General features: G+C 40.8%; 1 protein-coding gene across 2 annotated transcripts in view; it reads right to left on the reverse strand.

The window, feature by feature from the left end:
* MYO1H (myosin IH) overlaps positions 1–22,957 on the reverse strand; it is a 43,868-nt gene that overhangs the window by 19,955 nt on the left and 956 nt on the right. The window contains exons 1-8 of one of the 2 annotated variants that reach the window (XM_064521883.1): positions 9,846–9,958; positions 5,976–6,134; positions 4,706–4,821; positions 3,513–3,711; positions 2,354–2,434; positions 1,730–1,909; positions 746–844; positions 298–411 (exon numbers count right to left, since the gene is read on the reverse strand). In XM_064521883.1, coding sequence (XP_064377953.1) covers positions 298–411; positions 746–844; positions 1,730–1,909; positions 2,354–2,434; positions 3,513–3,711; positions 4,706–4,821; positions 5,976–6,101 — 915 coding nt within the window. In that variant the 5' untranslated portion in view covers positions 6,102–6,134; positions 9,846–9,958. Of the gene's footprint in view, positions 1–297; positions 412–745; positions 845–1,729; positions 1,910–2,353; positions 2,435–3,512; positions 3,712–4,705; positions 4,822–5,975; positions 6,135–9,845; positions 9,959–22,957 lie in introns of those variants that run through there. The other variant, XM_026114584.2, reaches the window with a different exon arrangement.

Consider the following 22,957-nt stretch of genomic DNA (forward strand, 5'->3'; position numbering starts at 1 on the left):
TCTGTGAAGGCATAACCCCCCATTATCCATTCCCACTCATTTCTGGAAGGTAACAGCACTGGCAGATCACAGTTATGCTCACCACTGAGCAACAGCAAGCAAGAAAATTACAGAGAGCCGTGGATGCTCATCCAAGTGTTCTCTCACCCTGGGCTATGGAAAAAAGGGGCCCTACAACTCAAGATAATTTATAGCAAGAGCTGGGTATTTATACAGCAGTCATTCTGCTTCTAGGAACAGATCTCCCGCTCAATTAGGACATACAGAAACAGACACTATCTGAGAGGAGAGAGATACCTTTGAGATCCATTTGATCTGAGTGCCATTGCGAATGATGGCATGTCCATTGCTATCTTCTTCAAACTGAATGTTCCCAAAGTGCAGGACACTGGCAACAATTCCAAAGAGATGCTAAAAACAAGAGATGAACTATTAAAAAACAGTTTCCTACAGCTCTGTGGAATGGTAGTGATCTTCACTGTTCATGATGATAAAGCATGTCTAGGCCGAAGGAAGCAAGTTAGATAACCTGCTTCAGAGACATGCTGCCATCAGTTGCCACCATGCTGTGTCAAGCAATAGAGCTCTTCACCCACCTGCACCCCACCTCCCAAAAAAGGCTGTGCAATTCCATTCTTAACACCTCTCCCAAGCAAGGATGTTTCCATCACTTTTAGAGAGAAACAGCAGTGCTTTCCTTACTTAAATCCCCTTTGGTAGGCTCAGTCCCCTTTATTGTGTATACCTCTATATCTTTTTCACTGAAGTCGATGATAGAAAAAGCTTTGCGGACTATTTTCCAGTCATTCTTGTCATTAATGGAAAACACTTTGGCACATCGACCCTAGACAGTAAAAGAAAGATAATTAGTATAATTCACTGGTAAAGCAATTGCATCATCAACAAGCACAGTCTGGCCTAGGCATAACACTTTCTTCTCCAATTTCCTCAGCTTGCGTAGATGCACTTTGGAACTGTTTAGCTATAACAACTGGTTTCACTTTTGCTAATCCAGAACGTGACTCATTTGATCATGTCTTTCAGCAACAATCACTTGAAACATAGAGTCTAAACAGTGATTACTATAAAATGGTGAAGCTTTGAGAAGAGCTTGGGCTTAAAGTCATCTACTGTGTTTATAATAATAGTAATATCTTTTGCCCAAATATTCTTCTTCACCAAGGAAGAAACTCCAACAACACTACTATGAATGGTACACTGCATTTTATGAACCTGTACAATATGAATGAAACCCTAAGTCCTGAGACACTCATTTTATATGAGAGTCTTACAAAGGACCCTTAGAAGAGGTGCCTTTATACAAAGCACAACTTGTTGTCATAAAAAAAGTGATTTTATTTTTTTAATTCTGCTAGCCTTGCTGTCACTGGGCCATATCAGCCAAAAGCTTGTTTCTATCCCCGCAGCTGTATCAGTGGATCCAGTGAAATATTTTATCCCTTATAAGCTGTTTATCGCTTGCATCCTTAGACCATCACAGCTTGAACAGTTACTGCTACAAAAATAAGCAGGGTAGAATGGTGTACAACAATCCCAGAGCAAACATCTTTGCAAACAGTCTGTCTGCAAGTTTCACTATAATATGATGCACAGTGGGTTCTCTTAGCAGTTCACCAGTGAATAGTCTCAACAAGTGAAGAAAACTGTATTTTCAGATCCCTACAGTTCCAGATGTAAAATGAAGAGACAGGGAGGAACTCTCACTAACTTGTATGAGATAAGAGTACTTCTGAGGGTTGCGCTCCAGCCCAAGCCAGCAAAGAAGATCCTTGTCTCCACCCTCCAGTAACTGGTAGAAAATATGGAAATTCCTCTCTCCATGGTTTTGATGGACGACTCGGGATTTCTCAATTAGGTAACTGAGGATGTGCCCTCCTACTGGAGCTCCCTAGGAAAATAAAGTAACCAGATCAACACCAAAAAATATAAATAACGTTCTTGTTCCTAGGTGTGGAGAAACAGCCACCACAAGGAACAGTGTCAGGAGGAGCATATCTGTCATTATTTATCTGCTGTCTTTTTCTTAGTTTAAAAGTTTCCAACAGCAGTATATGCTGTACCCAAGGAGTTTGCTGTCCTTCTAATATAACCTATTTTACAGCAATCTATATTACCTTTCCACTGAGTACAGGCAGTGTTGCCAGTAATACAGAAAGCTTTCAAGATATATAACTAGCCACCTCACTCACAGAATGCAAGACCTGTAAAAATGAGGTCAGAAATCTGCAGTGTAAGTAACCCTTAATCGATAAATCTTATGCTGCCTGGTAAGCATCCAAGAGGTTCACTGATACAGCTTGTTTTAATACTGGTCCATTAAGTTTGTTCTCACCTTAAAATCAAATTGGATATCCATGTATTTCCCAAATCTACTGGAGTTGTCATTACGCAGAGTTTTTGCATTTCCAAAAGCCTACGGATAAATAGATAAATCAAGTCACTTCTCATTCTACTGAGAATCTAACATCCAAGACAGGACAAAGTTCTAGTAACAAAGACTTGCTGCATCAGCTGAGTCCTAGTACTGAATCTAGTGGGATTAAAGAACTAAACTAATGTATTTCTCTACCTTTAATCTGTAATTCAGCTACACACATTATATATATATATATATATATTTTATCTTCTGTAACTGAAGTCAGGAGGAATTGGTATACGGTGTACAGATTCCTTGTACTCTCAGTTTCAGCTACCTTACACATCAGCTTTGAAACTTGTGAAACTGCACGTTGATATTTATGCTGCATTCACTAAATTGCCTTTCTAAAGCTCTACCCATACATTCTCCTGAGTGGTATCCATCCGCTCACATGCCACGTATTCTGTGCTTCCATTTGTCTTTGCCTGCTGGTTCTTGGAGTACACATATGCATCAAGGGCTTACATTAAGTTACTGTCACTCTCGATAAGGAACATTTCGGTCAACCAGTCTAAGATACATGATCATAGGGGACCAACCAAAGAACAAACATTGGCAGGTCAGTGTGTGCTGGCTTCCTCTTCCCAGCCAGAGAGCTCTGACCACTCAGGGCAGGATTTCAGCAGTAACTGCCTTCAGCAACATTTCAGCTACTCACCTTTTTTTCCCACATTAAGCTTCTAATGGGACAGGCACGGGTGCTCAAAGAAGTTTCAGTAATCTGCACATTCAGACTTCATTAAGTGATCTCTATCATTTCCTATTTCTTTTGTGGAACTTGTTAACTATGCCCCATTATATAACACTTGCCTTATGGGAAGGGATGAACTATTTTAATACTATGGAAGACATTGCAGCATAAAACCCTCCAGTAGAAAAACAAGTTTGAATTCCTAAACACTCAGTGATATTAAATCCTAAGAATTCTGTCAGAGGCTGTGCTAACAAGAGGCTAACTTTCTGTTCCCTGCAAGCACGAAACAATACAAAATTGGAGGCCATCTGTGAGTGCAAGTGTGTACACACGCATCATAGATGCCAACACTTCTGTCCTGTGAACTTATTTATTTACCTCCAGAACGGGATTGGAAAGTAGCAGACGATCACGGACTATTTGCAGCTGTTCTGTAGTTGGACAGGTTACTGCATAATACTGCAGGATCTTCTTTGACGCTTCTGTTTTCCCAGCTCCGCTCTCCCCAGAGATGAGGATGAAATGATTGTTGTATTCACTGCACATTACCCGGTAGGCATTGTCAGCTATGGCATATCTGCACAAGAATCACAAGAAATATTCAGATGAGAAGTGCACGTTAGAAATGGTGACAGGAAGCTGAGCATCAAAAGCCTGCAGGTTTTTCAGAAGTACAGACTGCTTGGCTAACTAACGTTACAGGCAGTGGACACAACAAGAAGGCAGCACTCAGAACAAAAGTCTGTGACTCAAGGTCTCACAGTAAAAACCTAGTTTGTATTTGAAGGGCAGATAAAGCTTGTTCTTTCTTCACTCTTGCTACAGGATTTATGGGCTGCTTGTATTTCTGGTGAATATAGTCTGCACACAGTAGGGAATCCCTCCTCTCAAGCAGACAAGCCAGTTTTGACTTCTGCACAAGGAAAATCTCAACTTCTGCATAAAAAGACAGATACAAAGTTAATCAATAATGTTGCATTCACCAAATATGCCAATGGAGCAGGGAACCAAACCAAAACGAATGCCCCCAAACACACCTCACAAAAACACAGCAACTTCCTGCCACCAAAAGGTGAAATTCTGGCTCAGAATTCTGAAGTCTGTATTTCCTTCCCTCCTGGGAAGTCCAAGTGGAGGCAGCTCACAAGCACTGTGCTTATCTTTTGGTTGCCTGCACTGACACAGGGCCTCAGAGGGCAGGCCAAGACAACTTGAATGTTTTGGACCACTGAAAGAAAAGATACTGGATTGCACATGCACACAGTCAGGCAGTGACCAGACTAGACCATATATAGTAAGGAGCACCAGTCTGGATAGTAACTTCAAGACTATCTCTTGGAGTCTCTTCACCTACAATTTCCCGACATCACCTCTGCAATCCTTTGCTCCCTTTTCATTCTCATGGTCAGCTGCAAGAGAGAGACAAATACTTCCCTACCTACAGAAAGATATGAATATCAGCATTCACCAAACCTAGGGACTCTGGACACACATCCTTGTTGCTAGTGCATGACATTACAGAGACAATCCAGTATATTAATTTATATTGAAACCCTAGGGGTTCTACTTACAGATGTGGTGGCAGTTCAAAAAAGTTTACTCCTCGATAAAGCTGCATCTGTGTCATTGTGTAGATATCCAGCTCTTTGTAAGGGTTGACAGATACAAGAAGGGTACCAATATATGTCTACAGGGGGAAAGAATAACAGCTCCTGAAAATCAGGTCAAGTACATCAGAACAAACAAAAACAACCAGGAAAGATGGGACAGAACTTGTTATGAAAAATCCACAGGCTTCGCTATTTCCAAGCCTCAAAGCCAACATTAAACCTGTTTCAAAACCTACCCAGTTAAGAGTGGAGTCAAACAATAAACACAAGCTTAGACCCTCACATTTTTAATTAAAAAGTCTTGATAGCTCATGAGGCTTATGGGATTTTTTTCCTGCTTGGATTAAAATGAATATAACAATGCACTAACTATACCAGCTCCGTTTTACTAAATCGTTGGAAATGACCAATAACTAATACTCTGAAGGAAAGCTAAATAGGATACCTACCTATTCCATAGAAAAAATGTTCAACACAGAAAATTCCTTGCTGACCATGAAAGGTGATCAAATAACACATTTTAGGACAGAAATTACCTTTTCCATAATTTGTATACACTTTCAGCATGCCAAAGTAGCCCTGTTCTACCTTCACCACTCTTCTTTAATGCTTTCCATTACTGTCACGCAAACATCAGTCCTTACTTACAGAGCGCATGTTTGGAAGTCGTAGTCCTGTTCCTCCACCCAGCTACTGCTGTAAGTCAATATATAACCTTAGGGCTGTTGAGAAAGTGAAGGTGGCTGTGAAGGCTTCCCTCAGGTTACCCTGTGAAGTACTCAGCACTTCTCCGAGAGGTCAGGTATGACATTCAGTGCTGTCTTGCTTTCAAACATGGTGTTTCACTTTCCCATTCCTTTACTATCTGATGCGTATAATCTGGATCTTTATAAGCAAAATCAGAGCAGGTTGAGACTGTTGTTTTCATTAGCTAAAATGGGCAGACTACTATTGAATAATCACTCTGCTCGGTACCATGAACATCTAAACAAGGTTTATTGTCTCAAAGCATGAGGAAACCAATGCTGGGAAGTACATTTATTCTCTGTATCGATAATTCTTCCTGCCTCTGCAGCATTACCTACTCCCACCTAGATGTGCAACAATTTTAATATATATATCTACAGCTCTTCCTAGACTGACTAGCAAGCCTACACTTAGAGACATTTAACTTACAGTGGGCTACATGAATTCATAAGATCAGCACTGATGCTAAAACATGCAGACTTACATAGATGAGATTTTCTTGATATCGTTTGCGAAGATTGTTCAGGAAAGCAGTCTCGCTGGTGTGAGAATCCAGAAGCACAAAGTCCTGCACCCCGACTCTGTCCCGGGCTATCAGAGCCCCTTCCATGTTTGCATCAGCGTTATCTTCCACTTCTTCCTTCTACAATACAAAGATTATATGAAGAGTTCACAGTGTTAGGAGAGCACTGATAGTGACCCTTAGGGTCAGTTAAGTGACTTCCTTCCTCACTGCTCAAGGCCAAGTCAACTTTGCACAGATTGTTCCCAAAAGAGAGTTATCCAAGCTGTTATCAACAACTCTCCCAAAGACGGGAGTTTCACACCATGCGAGTTTGCACTCTAACATCTTTACAGTCAAGAAGTCTGAGGCTCATTACTACAATCAGAGAGGAAGACCAAAGTTTCCAGGCAGCCCCGCACATTAGAACAGCCGTTTAAAAACAAACCTAGCTCTGAAGATCCAGTTATGATCTCAGATAGTTTATTAACTCAATTTAGACAAAGCAGTTTCAAGCACTAAACTGGCAGGTAACAGTGGAAGATACCAGACAGGTTGTTAACAACACCTGCAACTACTTAACACAGATATAATTATGAAAATGGAGAGTCTCCAGATAAAGCTGCATTTGACTTGATCTTTTGGAAAAAAAATTCCCACAATACTACGCTGAACAAGACTGTTTCACTATTATTCATGCTGTCCACAAGCAGATCAAAGTCAACTTTTACATTTGGGCAGCAGATGTCTCCACACACCAGCAAGAGATCTGTGCAGTGAGATGCTATTCCATCTATTCGATAGAACTGCAATTAAACAGCGATTTGAAATAACAGTTACACCTTTACTGGCATTCTCCTTTCTCAAAAAGCTGAAGGTTGCAAAAAGGAAATCACTGACAAAATATCACAATTTCTTTGCATGCTCCACTCCTGACTCTATCATGGAAGTGGACTTTATGTTGAAAATACTTCTCACTGTTGAAGATCAAGCTTATGTTTCACAGGCTACGTAAGAATTAACTGCATGTTAACTATTAAAGTAAAAACCAAGCTGATAATTTCATGCTAGCAGATAGGCAAACAGGATATCCTTCATTCTATAGTAATAAGTGTGCCATAGTGGTTTTATTATTACTAAAAACCAAAGATTACCTGGTTAAGAGAAAAATTCCTACTCTAATGCATAAAATATTTTCCTTATGACAGGAATGAAGGCAATATATTTTGAGCAACCTACCTTTTATCAGTTCCTGGACTTTGCAAATTAGATGAGAGAAACTGGCTAAGTGATCATCAGTTGAATGTATACAGCAGTTCTTCAGATTTGGGGGCGTGCGTAAGTCTAGCATCTTTGCTATTTTCATATTGCCCTTTATGACACTGGGCTTTTACGTTTTGCTGCTCCACTGCTCAAGAATATCATGTGTAAGGTTTGGAACAAGCATTAAAAGGACAGTGGCGGCCAATGCCACGTTGCTTTTTTCTGTTTTAGCAAAACTTTTGTAAACTGTAAGTAGGCACAGTGTAAAATGTTTATCATAAAGTTTGGCAAACTCCGACTTTGGAAGTGGGCTTTTGGGAAGAGTCTGCATAGCACCGGCTGAACACAACAATACTTTGGACACTAAGTATTGCTGGATTTAGAAGCAGAATTTCACTACAATGAAAAGCAAAGGACCAGCCTCGTAACACTCTATGACCGAAATAAATCATTTAGGGAAGCTCAGAATAGTCAGCTCTCGAGCAGGAATTTTAATACATTAGTCCCACTTTTAGTACAGTCTGTTCTTCAGATCAGTTTATTTCACGGAGAGATCTGAGCTGTGTATTCAGGATATTCAGGAGAAAAGAGGTTCTAACCACATACTATTTAAATCCTATTGTAGTTAAAAAAAACAAAGCAAAACAAACAGCTATACCAACACTAACTTCAAGGACAAGTAATTACTTTTTTTGCCTTCTACATTCACTAACTCCAGTTGGTTGTGTTCCTACCAGGAATACTGGAGGCAAGGGAGGAGACCAAAAAACAAAACAAAACCAAAATCCACACCCCACAGACCCCCAAGCAAATAGTAAAACGCACACGCACACACCACCCTTCTATTCATCGTGTCTCACACATTAAATACCGAATTTGATTCTACAAAAGTTGCAGCAGCTAAGGGGTGTTCAAACCACTAGTCATTACTACTTTCACTCTGAACCAAGTAGCTAGTTCAATACTTGTTAATGCTGGTGTTTCCAGACTGCTAGTCACACCAGTAGCTGTGACATTTCCCAAAGGGATTACAGGTTTGCAAAGTCACTGAAGACATGACAATACTGCACTCTGAAAGACCATTCTAACTGGAATAACTGTAATCATTTCAGTTCTCTCTGTTCTGGATTAATACACGTGACAGGACATTCACTCATACCTGATTTTGTACTGAGAATCTACAGTTGCCATGGTGACATCCAAATCAAAATCTATTCTGCAAAGACTTTAATCATCTTGCAACTTCACTAAGTTGCAAATAGGACAAATGGACTGCTATAAAGCAAGTTACTAGAGTAATCTTTTTAGATAAGTTTCTATCTCATCTGAGTAGTATTCAATATTATTTGGCAATACAATCTATAGATGTTTTCTTACTAAAAGACAAAGCATTTTTAGAAAAAAACCTATCTGCTCCCCATAAGTAGCCACAGGATGAATATTCTGAATGACAAGTATACATTTCATAATCAAAACACAAGAGCATAGAAATAAATATTTACCTTCTTTCCTTTGCTTTTGCCCTAATATTTTCTTCACCATTTAGCAGACAAATTTCTGTTTTAATCATCCTGACTTTCTTATCTTGATACAACGGCAACTGAGGTTGGAGCTTGGCTGCAAACAAGAGCAACTTGCCCAGGCTGGCAGGGCACACAGCTTTCCCAAGACCTCACCAAGCTGTACAAACGTTTATTGGGCTTAACAGGGCAGCTGTCTGTTAGCTCAGGGTCAAGAACAGAAGTGACTTACCATCATCCCAGACCAGTAAAGATATGCATCTCTCAAATGAGCATTCAAACTGTAATCAAACAGGATCCAGTGACAGAGAATTGAAAGCAATCAAGGTTAGGAAATCAGGGTTGTTGGATGAGTTCTCAAACTTAAGCATGTCTTACCAGGTAAGAGGCATCTCTGAATTTAACTGCAGACCCCTTCTTAGAACAGAGGCCTGTGTCTGGCTACAACAGGGAAGATTCAGAAAAATACAAATGCTAGTAATATAAAGAACAGCCATACTGGATAGGACCAGAGGTGTTTTTAGCCCTTTATTCCACATCTCTAGCAGAAGCCACTAGCACTTAGGTGTTGAGAGAATACAAACCCCATGTATGTAGAGGGATCATCTCCCATGTGTAATAATGCACCAAAACCAGGGCAAATTTCAGCATTAGATGCTATACTGCCCTACTCCCAGCTATCCCACAGTTTGCTGCTAACGCTAAGCTTCGCGCTGCAGAAACACAACCTCCCAAAATAATCTTCACTCCACGTATATTCAGTGGTTACAGAACGTGCCAGTGCTTCTTTCTAGTAAGCCATCAAGTTATCTATTCATCGGATATGTGGCAACAAATCAGAGTCAGCAGCCACTAGTACCAGACCACTGTTAACGCACCTAAACTATTCTGACCCGAGTTAGACCTACCTGGACATTTTCACCCTATCTTGGTCATTTGTCAGTGGTACCTAACTGCCAAACATTAAGTCCCAATCCCTGTGAGTTACTGCACCACAGTGGAAGCGCGTTCTCTTCTGGAGTATCCCATACGACCTCTTTTAGGGTGTATTGCATATGAACCCACTTACCTTTCTCTACACTGTTGTTTTCTTTCAGCCTGCATAAGGTTTTCAAGTTATTCCTGATGGTCTGAATAAGAAGTCATCAGATTTTTGTCCCAGGGTAAAGCAGTAGTTCAGCAGAATTATCACAAGCAAAAAGAATGCCTGAATGACTTTGGTGCTTACAAAAGCTATACAATATTAATCAAAATAAGAATGTTCTGAAACCCGCCTTCCTCTGCAGATACCCTGGGCCAGGCCAAACAAAGAATTTAAACTATACACCAAAAACTTTAAACTTAGACTGACCTAAGGAAGTACAGAACTGAAACGATATTTCCCCTTATTTTTTCCCCCAAACAGTTGATACTCATTTTTCACTCTGATATGGTCATGACACAGTGGCTATCTGACAAGGTTAACAGAGTTTATCATTTTACTAGAAATGTTTAGTATAAACAATGCCTGCTTGCACTTAAGGTGGATTTGTCATTCTGAACAAGAACTCAATACAAACTGGACAAGAGCATCTTACCTTCTTTCCAAGCCTAGAAACATGAAAGAATAAGCCCGAAACCACAGTTGCTATCTAGCTGATCAGGTTTCCCTAGCCTAATTCTTTCACCAGTATGTTAATTGGTAAGCAACACTCTGTTCCCTGTTAGACAAAAAAAAAAAAATCTCATTACTGGGCTATGTTGTGCTCAGATTTTCTCAGCATTTTGCTACTGTTGAGCCAAAGGCTGAGGTCAGCCAATTGCACTGTCATAGCCCTGGTTACCACCCTGTCCCCCACCCCAGTTCTCAGAGTTTACTGGAAGTTTTGCACTCACCTAATATCATCATCAGTAAGAGATACCTCAGCAGGATTCATCAGTACGCGTTACCCCAGCAAGACACTGCTGACTGCTCTTTTAAGGGATTATTTTCCTTTCCTCATCATTTAACTATAAGAGTCAGGAGATTTCTTTCTTGCCTACTGAGAAGCAAGCTCTATCAGAAAATCTATCCCCAGCTACAATGAGAGCTTTTTCTTTTCCCACAAGGATTTGTCTATCAAAGTTGAAAACTAAGACAAACTAAAAATCGGATCAAAACGCAAATTCATGAGATGTGCAGCTCCTGAAAAAGGGCTAAAAAGGTCAGGAGCCACAGACCAGTTCGCTTGACATAGTTTGTACCAGTTTATAACAAAGAAACAAGGCCTGGCAAGGAGGGCCTGCAACTTTTCTTAGAAACTTTGCGAAAAGTTACTTATCTTTGCCAGATGTTCAGAATTTATTTTTTCAACATGCTCCAAAGTTAGTTCTTGCTGTTTCTTTGTTTTCAATACCATAGAACAGAAGACATTAATGTACAGGGGAAGAGAAGGATCAGTTAGGATGCCACTGCTATTTTAGAAGCATTGAAAAACATGCTACACACTACCCATGCAAATAAAAGATCAAAGCCTTAGGCGGACACTGTCTGACGCAGCATATCTTTCAAGTAGTCTCATACCCATTTAGTCAAGCAAGCACCCTGAACTCTAGCAAAGCGCCATGCCAGTCACCAGACTCCAGATTTACTGGCTCCAGCTGTAAGGACACACTTCCCACCACAAAAATCTGAAAATCTTCTTGGGGCTCCTCCACTCGACCCCAAAACATCCCAACCTGCCAGAGCTGCTGGATTTCCTTAACACCAGCCTACAAATCCAAGTGGTTTTACTCCAAAAGCGTTTTTACTTTTTGCTTTGTGTTTTTTGCTTTCCTTCTTCCTGCTTTACCTCTGTCACGCGAGCAGCAAACTGTGCTTTCTCCAAAGCATGCTTCTTCCAGAGAGTTAACGGAGTGAAAGTTGTGACCACTGATACCAAGTATCACATGTCCGGTCTGTTTGCTTGCCCTCCTCCTTGGGCAGGGATCATAACATTCCTGTTTAATGAATTATCTAATATGCTGTCAGCACTCACACCGTGATGGGGTTTATGTTTACGGCCTCACTTGATGATTTGAAGATATCAGCGAAAGACCGAACGCTGAGTTTTAAGACAAAGCAATAAACTCTAAGCCTCGAATCCGGCTCTTCAGCACCCCCTTTATAGGGGCTCCTCTCCCCACTAGAGGTCACTACAAAACCCATTTTAATTTGCAGCATGAAGTTGCCACGGATTTTCCCCTTTTTCATAAGCAACAGGCAGTTTTCCAAAAACGACTTTTCAGGCTGGACTGGTACATCTCTGGACGCTGCCGGCTCTCACATGATGCCAGCTGTCGCTCTTTCGCTCTGCCCAGCTGTCGAGGACAACCAAAAATAAGCATTTTCCCACGATTACTTCTCTATGTAAACAATTGTCAACAGAATAAAATCCCTCCTTTTGGGTAGCCAGTGATCCACGAGCAGATGTGACAATGATCTATCAGTTCTGTTCAAACAGACACTAGGTGATGCTTTCAATCCTGTAAAGAGCTCTATATTTATGAAACATCACACTGAAGTGCAACTTCCCTGAATAATAAAGGTGTCCTTCTAAAGGAACTCACAGCGAGATCAGGGTCTACAGGAGTGGAAGAAACCTTGCTGTATTGCAAAATGTCTCTGCCTGGACTTACAGCAACATTAAGAAGTTAAATATCTTGCTTTGTGGCTCAGAATCATTGAGTAGAAAAGGCAAATAGTAAGATCCAGGAAGCTGAGAGGGCAAAGGCATTTCTGACTTTTTCTCTGCTAATACTGATCATGAACAGGAACGTACAAAACTTAAAAAAAAAAAAAAAAAACACAAAAACTCCCAGTAATTTAGATGAAATGAAAAAAATATACCTCTTTAACAGACAAATAGGATTTATCTGAAACCATTCTTTTCCCAACAGAAACAGTCTTTGCTAACAGGGTAAGATAAATCTCACTGAGAAGAGCACATTTGTGTTATACTCTCTGCAATAAAGCTCCCACTCCCCCCAGATCAGAGCCTCATTTAAGGCTGAACGCTGTGTTCAGCGTATTTGTTCCGTTCTGTTTCCAGCTGGCATCCTAGGAAATCTATTGTCATACCAAACACTTACGGCCTTTTTGCCTGTTCTTCTATTGTTATGCCCTTGAGATATAAGCAAAGCAGTGCAGGGCAGTAAACAGACATCTCTGGAGCTCTCTGGTTTAAATTCAGAAATGAAAGTCTCAGGCCTGCTCAAGACAGATGATCTTAGAGCAGCACTGGTAATGCAGAGTCCTTTTCAACAAGTCCTGTTTTGGAAATACTCTTTCACTGCAACAGGCAACACTCCTTGATGCGGTCCTGCTCCCCTTGTGCTGAGGAATTTGCTCATTAAAACTGAATCCAGGCATCACAAGGATAATACCAAGGAAACCCTTCAGGCTCTACTCCAGCTTCTTCCACCTAAGGCTCTCAAAAGAGGTTGGCCAAAAAGGCAGTGACAGAACTCAACCATAGAAAGTGGGAAAGAAAAACCTTCTGCAAGAGAGAAGCAGCACTGCTGTAAGCAGAATCAGCTTGCTGCAAGGTCAGCAGGAGAATAAGGACTGACAGACCCAGGCAATCATGTTTCCTCCCTCAACTCTGGCAGCTCACCCAAGGTCAAGACGAAAGCATGCTAGAGGGATGTTGGAAGAGGCCTATATGCAACTGCCTGTACAGTGTCTGCTCCGAGAGAGAGCAGCCAGGACCCCATCCCTTCCTCCCTGGGAAATTGGATTCTGTGACCATTACAGAGCTAGTACTGATGTATGCTTGCAAATAAGACTTGGAACAGTATGTTACCACCACAGAGCAAACAGCAAGCTCTGTGCAATAGGGAAACTTTTCTTCCTACTCTGGAAACTTTGGCATGGCTCATAAGGATTAACCTTTTTGGAGCAATCTTCTGATAAACTAGAATTGCACATACACCAATTAAAGCAGACCAAATTTGCACCAAGTGACCAAGCTATAATCTTCTGACTGCAACATAATCAACAGAGTAGATGATTTTTAGAAATTGTAGTTAGACTGGCCCCTATATTCTTGGAAGCTCTTTCCACATTTGTATATGGAAATTGAAACGCTACATATCAGCTGCCCTTGGAAACACTGGAGCATTGCAAAAAAGCATGATATCTTGGGCCTGAAACAAGTAGTTTAGAACATCTTTGAACTACTGTACACACTTTTCAAGGCAACAGAATTCATAAATACAATTATACTGTGGAAAAATTTACACATTGTAACCTAATTTCTTTTCAAAAGAATACAGAATAAGAGGGTTTTAAGGTTAATCAACAGCCTAGGGAAACGCCAACAATTCTTCAGGCCCCTTGTCTGTATCTAGGGAATAGTCTACTATAGACTTGTTAAAGGGTGACTGTCTGTCTTTCTCTATAGAAAGGAGGTCGAGGTGAACTACTTCACTTTCATAAATCAAAAGAAAGAAAAAAAAGTGAGAAAATCTCCAGAGTTCAAACATTTCTTTAAAACCCAAACTTTAAATACTAAATGGGCTTCATGGCTGCCATTTTGAAAAACATTGGTTTGCCAAAGGACCCTTTTGATTTCTATTTGAAATGTAAGAGCTCACAGATAATCCATTGAGAATCAAACCCGCACAAAAGGCTTTCTGAAACAATCGTGGTGCTTGTGAAGGACAACATTTTTGTGCGCAAAATAAAACATTTTAATGCGCTACAATCCATTACACATATATTCCTGCATTTCCTTTCAGTAATTATTCATTAGAAAACATTTAACGTCACTGCAGATTTCACACTGGGCAGTCTGCACACAAAGGAGAAGAGTTGGCCCATTTATAAGGGACTGAGGCCTTCTTTTCTAATCTGAGAAACTCCAAGGAGGTGGGGCCTGCTGGACACAACAGGCAGGCTAAATTGTGCGGTTAACGGTCAAAGCCCCCCTGCCTACTTTGACACTCATTTAAAGATGACAGGGAACAATAGAGATTTGTTCTTAGCAACTCTTTCTTGTTACGCGGTCTACATCGGCTAAGCTGGGCGGTTCAATACATGAAACCGGTACTGATATGCTGTTCCACCTGCCATCTCTCGCCCTCCCTCAGTCTGGTCTCTCCTCTTTCCCCTTTTTCCTTTCCCCACTTTAACACAATGAGACAGGTAAAGAATATCATTAAAGAGAGTCCCATTCAGCATGTCAGCTTTAATAAAACAATTGCCTGTCAGGTTAATATGAGCAGTTCGAATTTTGGTTTAGTGCCAGTAATCCTCCTCCTCAGAACCAGGTTAGTAAAAACAGCCCTTCCCTCCACCTAATTCCCAGGGCATCCCCCAAATTCCTGCAGCCCGGTGCGCCCAGCTCCCAGCGCTGCGGCACGCGCTGGCTACCTGCCTCGCCGGGCAACGCGCTCCTGCATAGCCAGCAAAGATCATTTTGCTTTATCAGCTTGTTTGGCATTCAGCAGATATCATCTGCCCACGCACTGCTGTAGCCCCTGCACCCCAGCTTGACAAGCGAGGAGAGGAACGGCAATGGCACCTTCTCTGCGAAGACACACGCTGTACAGAGGCAAGCTACAAATGCCGCCAGGCCAGGACACAGACAGCTGAACTCTGCTCTCTGTAAATCACTGCTTTTTAGATATAAATGCTAAAGTTTTCTTCAACACTGACATGCTTAGATTTACTGCTGCTGGACCAGAGGCAGCTCCTTAATGAATCTTGGATTGTTACTGTTTGCAGAACAGGACATCTTATTAGAGAGCACAAATTGCTGATCAGCTCCATAAAATGTATTCCCAAGCTAACACAGCACAGTACTTCCAGTCAGAAACTAAAACTCACAGTTACAACTTCTGGAAAGAGGGGAAAGTAGATTTTTGCAGCTCCTAAGACAGATGAGCACAGTCCTTGAACATTCATAAATTACAGAGATGTTAGCATTCAATAACAGAAAGTTAATGTACTTCATAGGTCTTGCAAATGAGCAGAGAAAGACACCTTGCTACGATGCCTCCCACGTCACCCAGAGTACAGCTCAGTCCTCGATTCAGCTCTGATAACTACACAAGTCCCCCCCCACCCCCCCAAATTTTAAATTAAACTACAGGGAAGAGGTAAAAACTATTTGCTTTCTCTGGATGAGGTTGCGGTCCCTCTATATTTACAATTATTCCTTTTCCGGTCATAACCAGGAGTTTGGCTGTTCAGAACAAGCACACCATTATTCTTACTTGTCACAAGAAAACAGAGAGATGAAGTAACTTCTCCCAGCTGCATGGCGTTGGAGTCAGAAGTTGCAGCCCTCTGGCTGAGCTGCAGATCTGCACCAGCTGCACAGGAGTCTCAGAGACCAAAGGCACCTTCTCCCCCTCTCATCCTTCGAGCATTCTGGTTTTCACATCACAGAAAAGCCAGTCACCACCTCTCAGCTTCTAGAACCCCGACAGCTTGAAACAGTGACAAGCACAGATCCTTCTTCCTTCAGTTTGAACGGCAAGTAAACTAGTAACGTTGCTGGCATACTGCTCCACGTCCTGTGGATAGTCCTTTCTCCCTCCATTCCCATACAGCTTTTCAAAATACTCCTAGAAGTACAATGAAATCTTTGTAGAGAGGCAATTTACTATCAGCATTTACTAGGAAACCTTTAAAAGTCAGCTTGGCAAGGGAATCTATGGAATATAATCAATTTTTATCTTTACTCTTAAGCTAGTATTCCAGGTGTGTGTGGGGGGGAAACCCCACACCACAATTCAAGCACAAGTAAATGCACCACCATGGCATTCACAAAGCAGGCACGGCACGACTGTGGAAAGGCTTCAAAACAGTCAGATTAGAGAACCAAAGGAAAACGCACACCAACACACACCACTGGACCCAGCAAGGAAGAGACAGATAAAATGAAGTATTGGTATCATGTTTCAAGCGTTCTAATGCAAACCCTGATGACAAAACCCTTTGGACATCAGAAAGCAAGGAGAAGCCGGCCTGTGTAAGCAGTTCTCTTCCAGGAGAGGTGAGAAGTCAGTGTGGAAACTTAAAGCAGACAACATGAATGATGCCTAAGACAACATATCACTGTCCAAGACAGGATTGCAACTAAAGTTCCTTAGCAAAAGACAATCTTTATCTCTGCACGAGAGCCCAAAAATCATGGGTTGCTTTGACAAGTACTACAAAACAGTCACCTACACGGGCTGCAACATAAACATCTAGTTCACATGAATTATAGCAAAGGTCACCTGAATGCTTGCACTAATTTAGAACTTGCACTTGCTCCAGGTCTGGTTTGTCAGGCTTGAAGTAGCATCAAATGCTAAGACTGCAGTTTTGTACACAGGTAGAAAGAACTCAGAGGATTTTGAAGAGGCTGCAAGCATAGACTCATCGATCTAGGTGCAGACATACTGGTGAGTATAGTATTTCAACAGACCTTAGACAGGCAACCCCAAAGCAAGAAGGGAGCGTTCTTGTGATTAAATAACAAACCTCCCTCGAATTGATTCAGAAGATGACTTTAACTGACCTTCCTTTGTTGTTTTAATTTTCCTAGACCCCCTTGCACATGAGACGCTTCGCTAACAAGCCTTTCAATTCAGGTATCAAGCATGAAGACATTATCAACAGGGCACATAATTACTTCATTCTGGGAACTACCACCTGAAGCCGCAGGATAGTATTTTGCAGTCTGCCCACCAAATAACCTAACACAAGGGTTAACAAACCAGACTTGCTGTCAAAACCATTGTATCATTAAGCAAAGAACAGTGCAATAGGACTTACTAAAAGAGAATTTTGTTTAAGGGAAAGATAGGGTATTCTCTTCAGAAGACCTCCCATAACTACCTGTCCTTACACTCTACAGTGTAGAAAAGCTATTCTTGAGGCTAGGAAGTGTCTGCTCCTGGTACCCATGAGGAACTTCCAGCACTACTTGCAGCTCTGAAAGCACGTTAGAGGAAAGGAAATACTCTATTGCTAACTAACTTGCTGCCAACGTGGGGGCAGAGAAGGGGGGGTGGGGGGGGGGGAAGGAGGAAGAAACAATGATTCCCCTTACAGTGTCTAAGTTATTTTTATTCCATAATAAACAATTTGGGGATGTGGGAGCTCTCAGCATTTTGCATGCAGCAGGACCCACAGATCAGGGTCACCACAGAACAACTTCCCCCATTTTATTTTCATTTTTTAATAAAAGTCAAGGCTCCTCAAGCCTTAGACATGAGTTCCTAGGGCGTTTTGTGGTGTATCTGCATGTTGCAAGTCATCTTGATCATCTGTAAGAGGCAAGATCACCTGTACTGATCAGAAAATATTCTTCTCTTCTCCTTTTTCAAAGAGGTGAAAGCTTGCTGCTTTCCTCCTCCTTTGGTCACAACATTCTCCCCAAACAACCCCAGAGACAGTTCCCTTTCTTTGAGAGAGAAGAAAATCACTACCATCTGCACAATGCCAGTCAGGGACTCCTAGACTTAGCTTGCCAAAATAGTTGTCCCTCCTAATTTAAACAGAGATTCTCATAATAGAGCACATATTAACATAAAACCTTACAAAGAGTTCTAGACTTACCCTCACTTCTTCCATATTGCTACAAAAAGGATAGCCTGAAGCAAGCAAAGCAGTTTTTTAAAAAAACCAAAAAACAAAAGAACCCCACCATCTTAAACACAAACCTAACCACAGTGAGCATATTAGGTACTGCTGCAACAGTGCAGAATGGAGAAAAAGGTGACTCAGCTGTTTGGTCTTATGATTAAAAGGCTACTTAACAGCTGGAGATCATCTGAAGCAGAAAAAACTGTTAAAATAGGTAAGTAAATAGACATGTTTTAAAGCAGCAACAAGATATTGATTACAACATCTTAGCCTTGATCTTTAATAAAATACCACTATGGTGCAGTTGCTGTAAAACCTCTTCCTTTTTCCTCCCAGAAAAAAAAGAAGAAAGGAAGGTTTTTATTTAATAAAACAGTAGTATTAAAGAAGAAAGTGTAATGCATTCAGTAGAGAATTATTTTATTTGTGCTTAACAGCAATAAAAGAGGAAGCAATATATAGAAATGCGGTTCCTACAAGCAGATTTTTGTATGCAATACTTGATTTTTTTTTTTTTAAATAAAGAATCCTAACTGAGTAGTATGGGTAACTGCTTACAAGAGTTAGATGGTAAGGTAACTGTAGGCTAACAAATATAAGATCAATATATGAGCAGGTGCTTTTGTATTTTACTATATTGTATTTCAGGATATGATATGAAACTCTCAGATTCATATGCTTGTTTGAATCAGAAAGTGTTACTATCAAAGTATATACTCCTGTAGTACTGAAAAATAAACCTACCTAAAATTATTAATTTCTTAAATGAGTTTCATACAAGGGATACATAGCTTTATGTATTATTTAACTTGATTTTACACTTAACGCTGAATGTTACTTGTAGAAGTAGAAATACCTACAGTTGAGTTAGAAGTAAATGCTTTATATGTTAAAATAAAAAGACGAGGTTTTGAAGGAAGGAATGTTTAGTCTTTATGAATCCGTAAGTCTTTCCTGTAAGAACTCTTCTTCTCACAGAGGACTATTACAGTGAGTCAAAAGTATCCTGGCAGCCAAACTGAATGTTTCCTTTTTGGTAGATAATGGGTGAAGAAAAGAAGTGGAAGAAAAGCAGCCTAAATCTGGAGAAAGAAGATAAGAACTATTCATGCATTCTGCTTGTAACCATCGGTCGGTTCAGTGTCAGTGCTTTGCACGGTGCTTGGCTGTCCCGGCTCAGTATGAAACGATGACAATTACTGCAGTAATGAATGTGCTCAGCCTGTTTGCTGTAATTCTCTCTCTTGTCATTAATACAGTAAATAACTAGACAGAAGAGAAAAGGAAAGGAGAAAATAGAAGGAGAAAAATAAAGACAAAGACAAACCATATTTAAGTTGCTGTTTGCTCCTCACAGTTCACTTTGTACATAGTGTTTTCTTTGTTTTGCCTTTCATGACGTTTGTAAAATCTGCACTTCCGTGGCAGGAGGCCATCTCCCTTCCCCTAGTCCCCAGAGCAGAGCCCCACGGAGAGCCCTGGCCCGGCCGGAGCCTGCCTGCCCTGCCTCTTGCTCTGCCAGGCCGGTGAGCCCAGCGCTCGTAGAGAGGAAACAGAGAGCAAAGAGGGGTTATTTTTAAATATGAGACGTCTTCTGCTCCTTTCAGCTCTTGAAAATCCAAAGTTAAATGCTTAGCAAATAGGAAGATGCTGCTGCTGTACCCAACGATTACAGCCAGTTAATAAACTGTTTCAGAAACAAGTAGTATGTGACATGCCAGGAGGGCCTGGAGACACCGTAAGAATCATCACAATATTAAAGCTCAGGAGTTTGTGGAACACAGGGTGAAGATACACAAAGGGTAACTTTGCCTGAGGAATTACTCATGTATACCATTAGGATTACTGTGCTGATTTTATGGTCTTCAAAGTTGACCTTCAAAAGGACAAACTGAGAAAAAGGAGCAGGAGAATTCTGCTCTGGAATTTTTAAATGAGAAATGCAGGTCTTGTTGATCTGTTTTTTTCTGTGAGGATGAATGAAGAACTAGCGAGTTTAATATCAGTAGGGCCAAAGAAGTTGCACCAAGTTATCAGATAAGGGCAAATGATTTTTTCTTTGAGCATTTGTTTTTGTTTGATAACTGTAATTTATGTCAAGTGCCTGTCAAATAGTATGACAATGGGAAGGAAAACGCTCACTCTAAATAGAGTTGCAAAAAGCCCCAAGCTACCAAAAGCTGTTAACAAGTCTGGATCTGTCAAATAAATACACATTAAAAGAAGGAAAGATAAGAACTGGAATTAAAAAATGAAACAAAACAAAATAAAATAAAATACTTTTCCTGGGAGGAAGTTATCTACAGCTTTCATGAAAAAGAAATTCCCCTGTTCCTGTATCAGCTCAAAGCCTGGATTGTAAGGTACCTATCACATCCCATGGGCTACTCACACACTTATGCTTAAGTATGGGCCTATTTAGACCACTGAACAGGGGGTCTCAGCTGTCTCTGATTCCTAGTTAGACTATACACTTTCAGCATCATTGAAAATCACATGCAAACTGAACTAAAACAAACTTCAGTGTTGCAATAAGCAACACTGCAATATATTTAACAGGATCATTGCACAGCCAGACACCCACATCGTCTCACGAAGTTCAGTAATCAGTACTCCAAATGACTAAAATACATTCCTTTATCTCCCTCTCTCCAGGGTAGTATGATACATTGAAGCAAAACCAATATTACTTCCTTTCACTGGGTGTTCTCACCCCAGATATGAGACGCGGAAGGAATTAATTACGGCTAATTAAAAATTAAATCCTCTGCTTTGCCTTTGGTCACTATATTTCTCTCTCTGACTCAGAAGATGCAGCTTAAATACTCTTTTATGCTCTGCCTCTGTCACCTTCTCTTTTATTTGGGAATAATTTGCTTACTTCTCCTTGGCTTCGGCATCAAGCTCTGTCATTTGGTCTTCACAGTGCCAACTGTACAGTTCCAGTCCGGCTCATACCTCTGCTCCCTCTGTGCTGCTGCTGCTTACAGCTGACCACCTTTGCTTCATCATCTCTCCCAAATGACTCGATGTCATTCTTTACTTCAGGCCTCCCCCTAGCCTGGGAAGGGCCTCCCTCTCCTTATGTGCCAAGCTGACTCTCTCCAGTCTAATCACTTGACGGAGCCACTCTCTGTGAAGCTTTTCGACTGCAGTTCCTCCTAGGACATTGTCTCTGCTGCACAAGTGACCTTCATGAAATGTATGTGAGTGTGAATTCTATTGTCTCAGTCAAGTATAGTCTGTAATTTTTCTATGAGGAAGAAGAAAGAAGGAGAAGAAAAGGAACCATTTTTCCTTTGAGCATCCTCTAAGCACGTTGATGCTCAGTAAATAAATGGAGGATTAATATAGTTATTTTGCAGCGCACTGTTTGCCAAATAGATCACAAGAATATCACGACGTCATTCATTTGTTTACAAGTCAGCTCTGGAACAAGAACGTCAATGTTAGCTGGAGGTCCTACAATTCAAACACCGAAAATCGTCACCAGGTTTTGTGATGAGATTTGAAGGAGACTGCTGGAGGCAAAGCGCCACATCAAAGCTGTGACCGCTGTCCAAACAGGCCAGCCTTCAGAACTTTTGAAGCATTGAGGAAGACTAAAATAGACTATTCAGGAAAACAGTCTGTGTTAACGATGCAGTACAGCCACTGATGTCTTGCAGAACTTTCCCTGGAAGTTTTGCTACAGTCTATGGCAAGAGAAAGTCATCAGCACACACCTACAAACATGCACGTTAATTGTTATAAACCTTTAAATTTTAATATCTTGTTGGAAAAAACGTAGCTGGTTTGATCCTGGAGTTCCATCTGTCATCACCTCTGTCAAGACTTCATTAGCATGCAAGCGAGATGTCACTTCAGCCACAGCTTTCAAAAAATTTCTTTGTCAAAGTCCACTAAATTACATTTCCAAGCAGAGAGAGAGAGTGTGTATTTATGAATACACACGTATCAAGGATAAAAGTAGTTCTTACTGCTGAAGGCGTACTGTCCAAGACAAATGCAATACACATTTACTCTTGCACTACGAAGTTTTTGAAATGAGCCTAGATATTTGTGATTGAATAACAGCAGTTGTGTGCTTTATAAAAATATTTCAAAATCATTGTATCGTCATCTAGCCTATTGAAATGCACTATCCAAATATTTGCTAAAGCAGTTAATAGAAATGTCATATGGAACTCCATCTCTACCTAGCCGCTAATACATCTACTGCTATAGCCACTAATAATTAAAGTTACCTGGGTATCCATCTTGAATGCTGTTAAAGCCAGCTGTTAACAATTATTCCAGCTAAGACATTCAAAAGGTGCTTTGAACTTGTTTACGGTCCTTCGTAACACTGTGCAGCTAAGTATGAGACTACTTTCTCACCCGAATAGAATACCATTAATAATTTACAGTGTGAGTCAGGGACCTTGTCCTATGGCTACTTGTATACGCCTAGTGGCTGCTTTTCAGAGATAAGAACTAGAAACTGTATCTTTCTTGAGATTACGTTGCAGACCTCAGTGATCTTTCATTAGTCAGTATAAACTTTTTATCCTAATTATGAACTACCGACATAAGTGAGTGCATATGTCTGCTGCATT

This window comes from Dromaius novaehollandiae, chromosome 17 (assembly GCF_036370855.1).
Source record: "Dromaius novaehollandiae isolate bDroNov1 chromosome 17, bDroNov1.hap1, whole genome shotgun sequence".
Classification (NCBI taxonomy): domain Eukaryota; kingdom Metazoa; phylum Chordata; class Aves; order Casuariiformes; family Dromaiidae; genus Dromaius; species Dromaius novaehollandiae.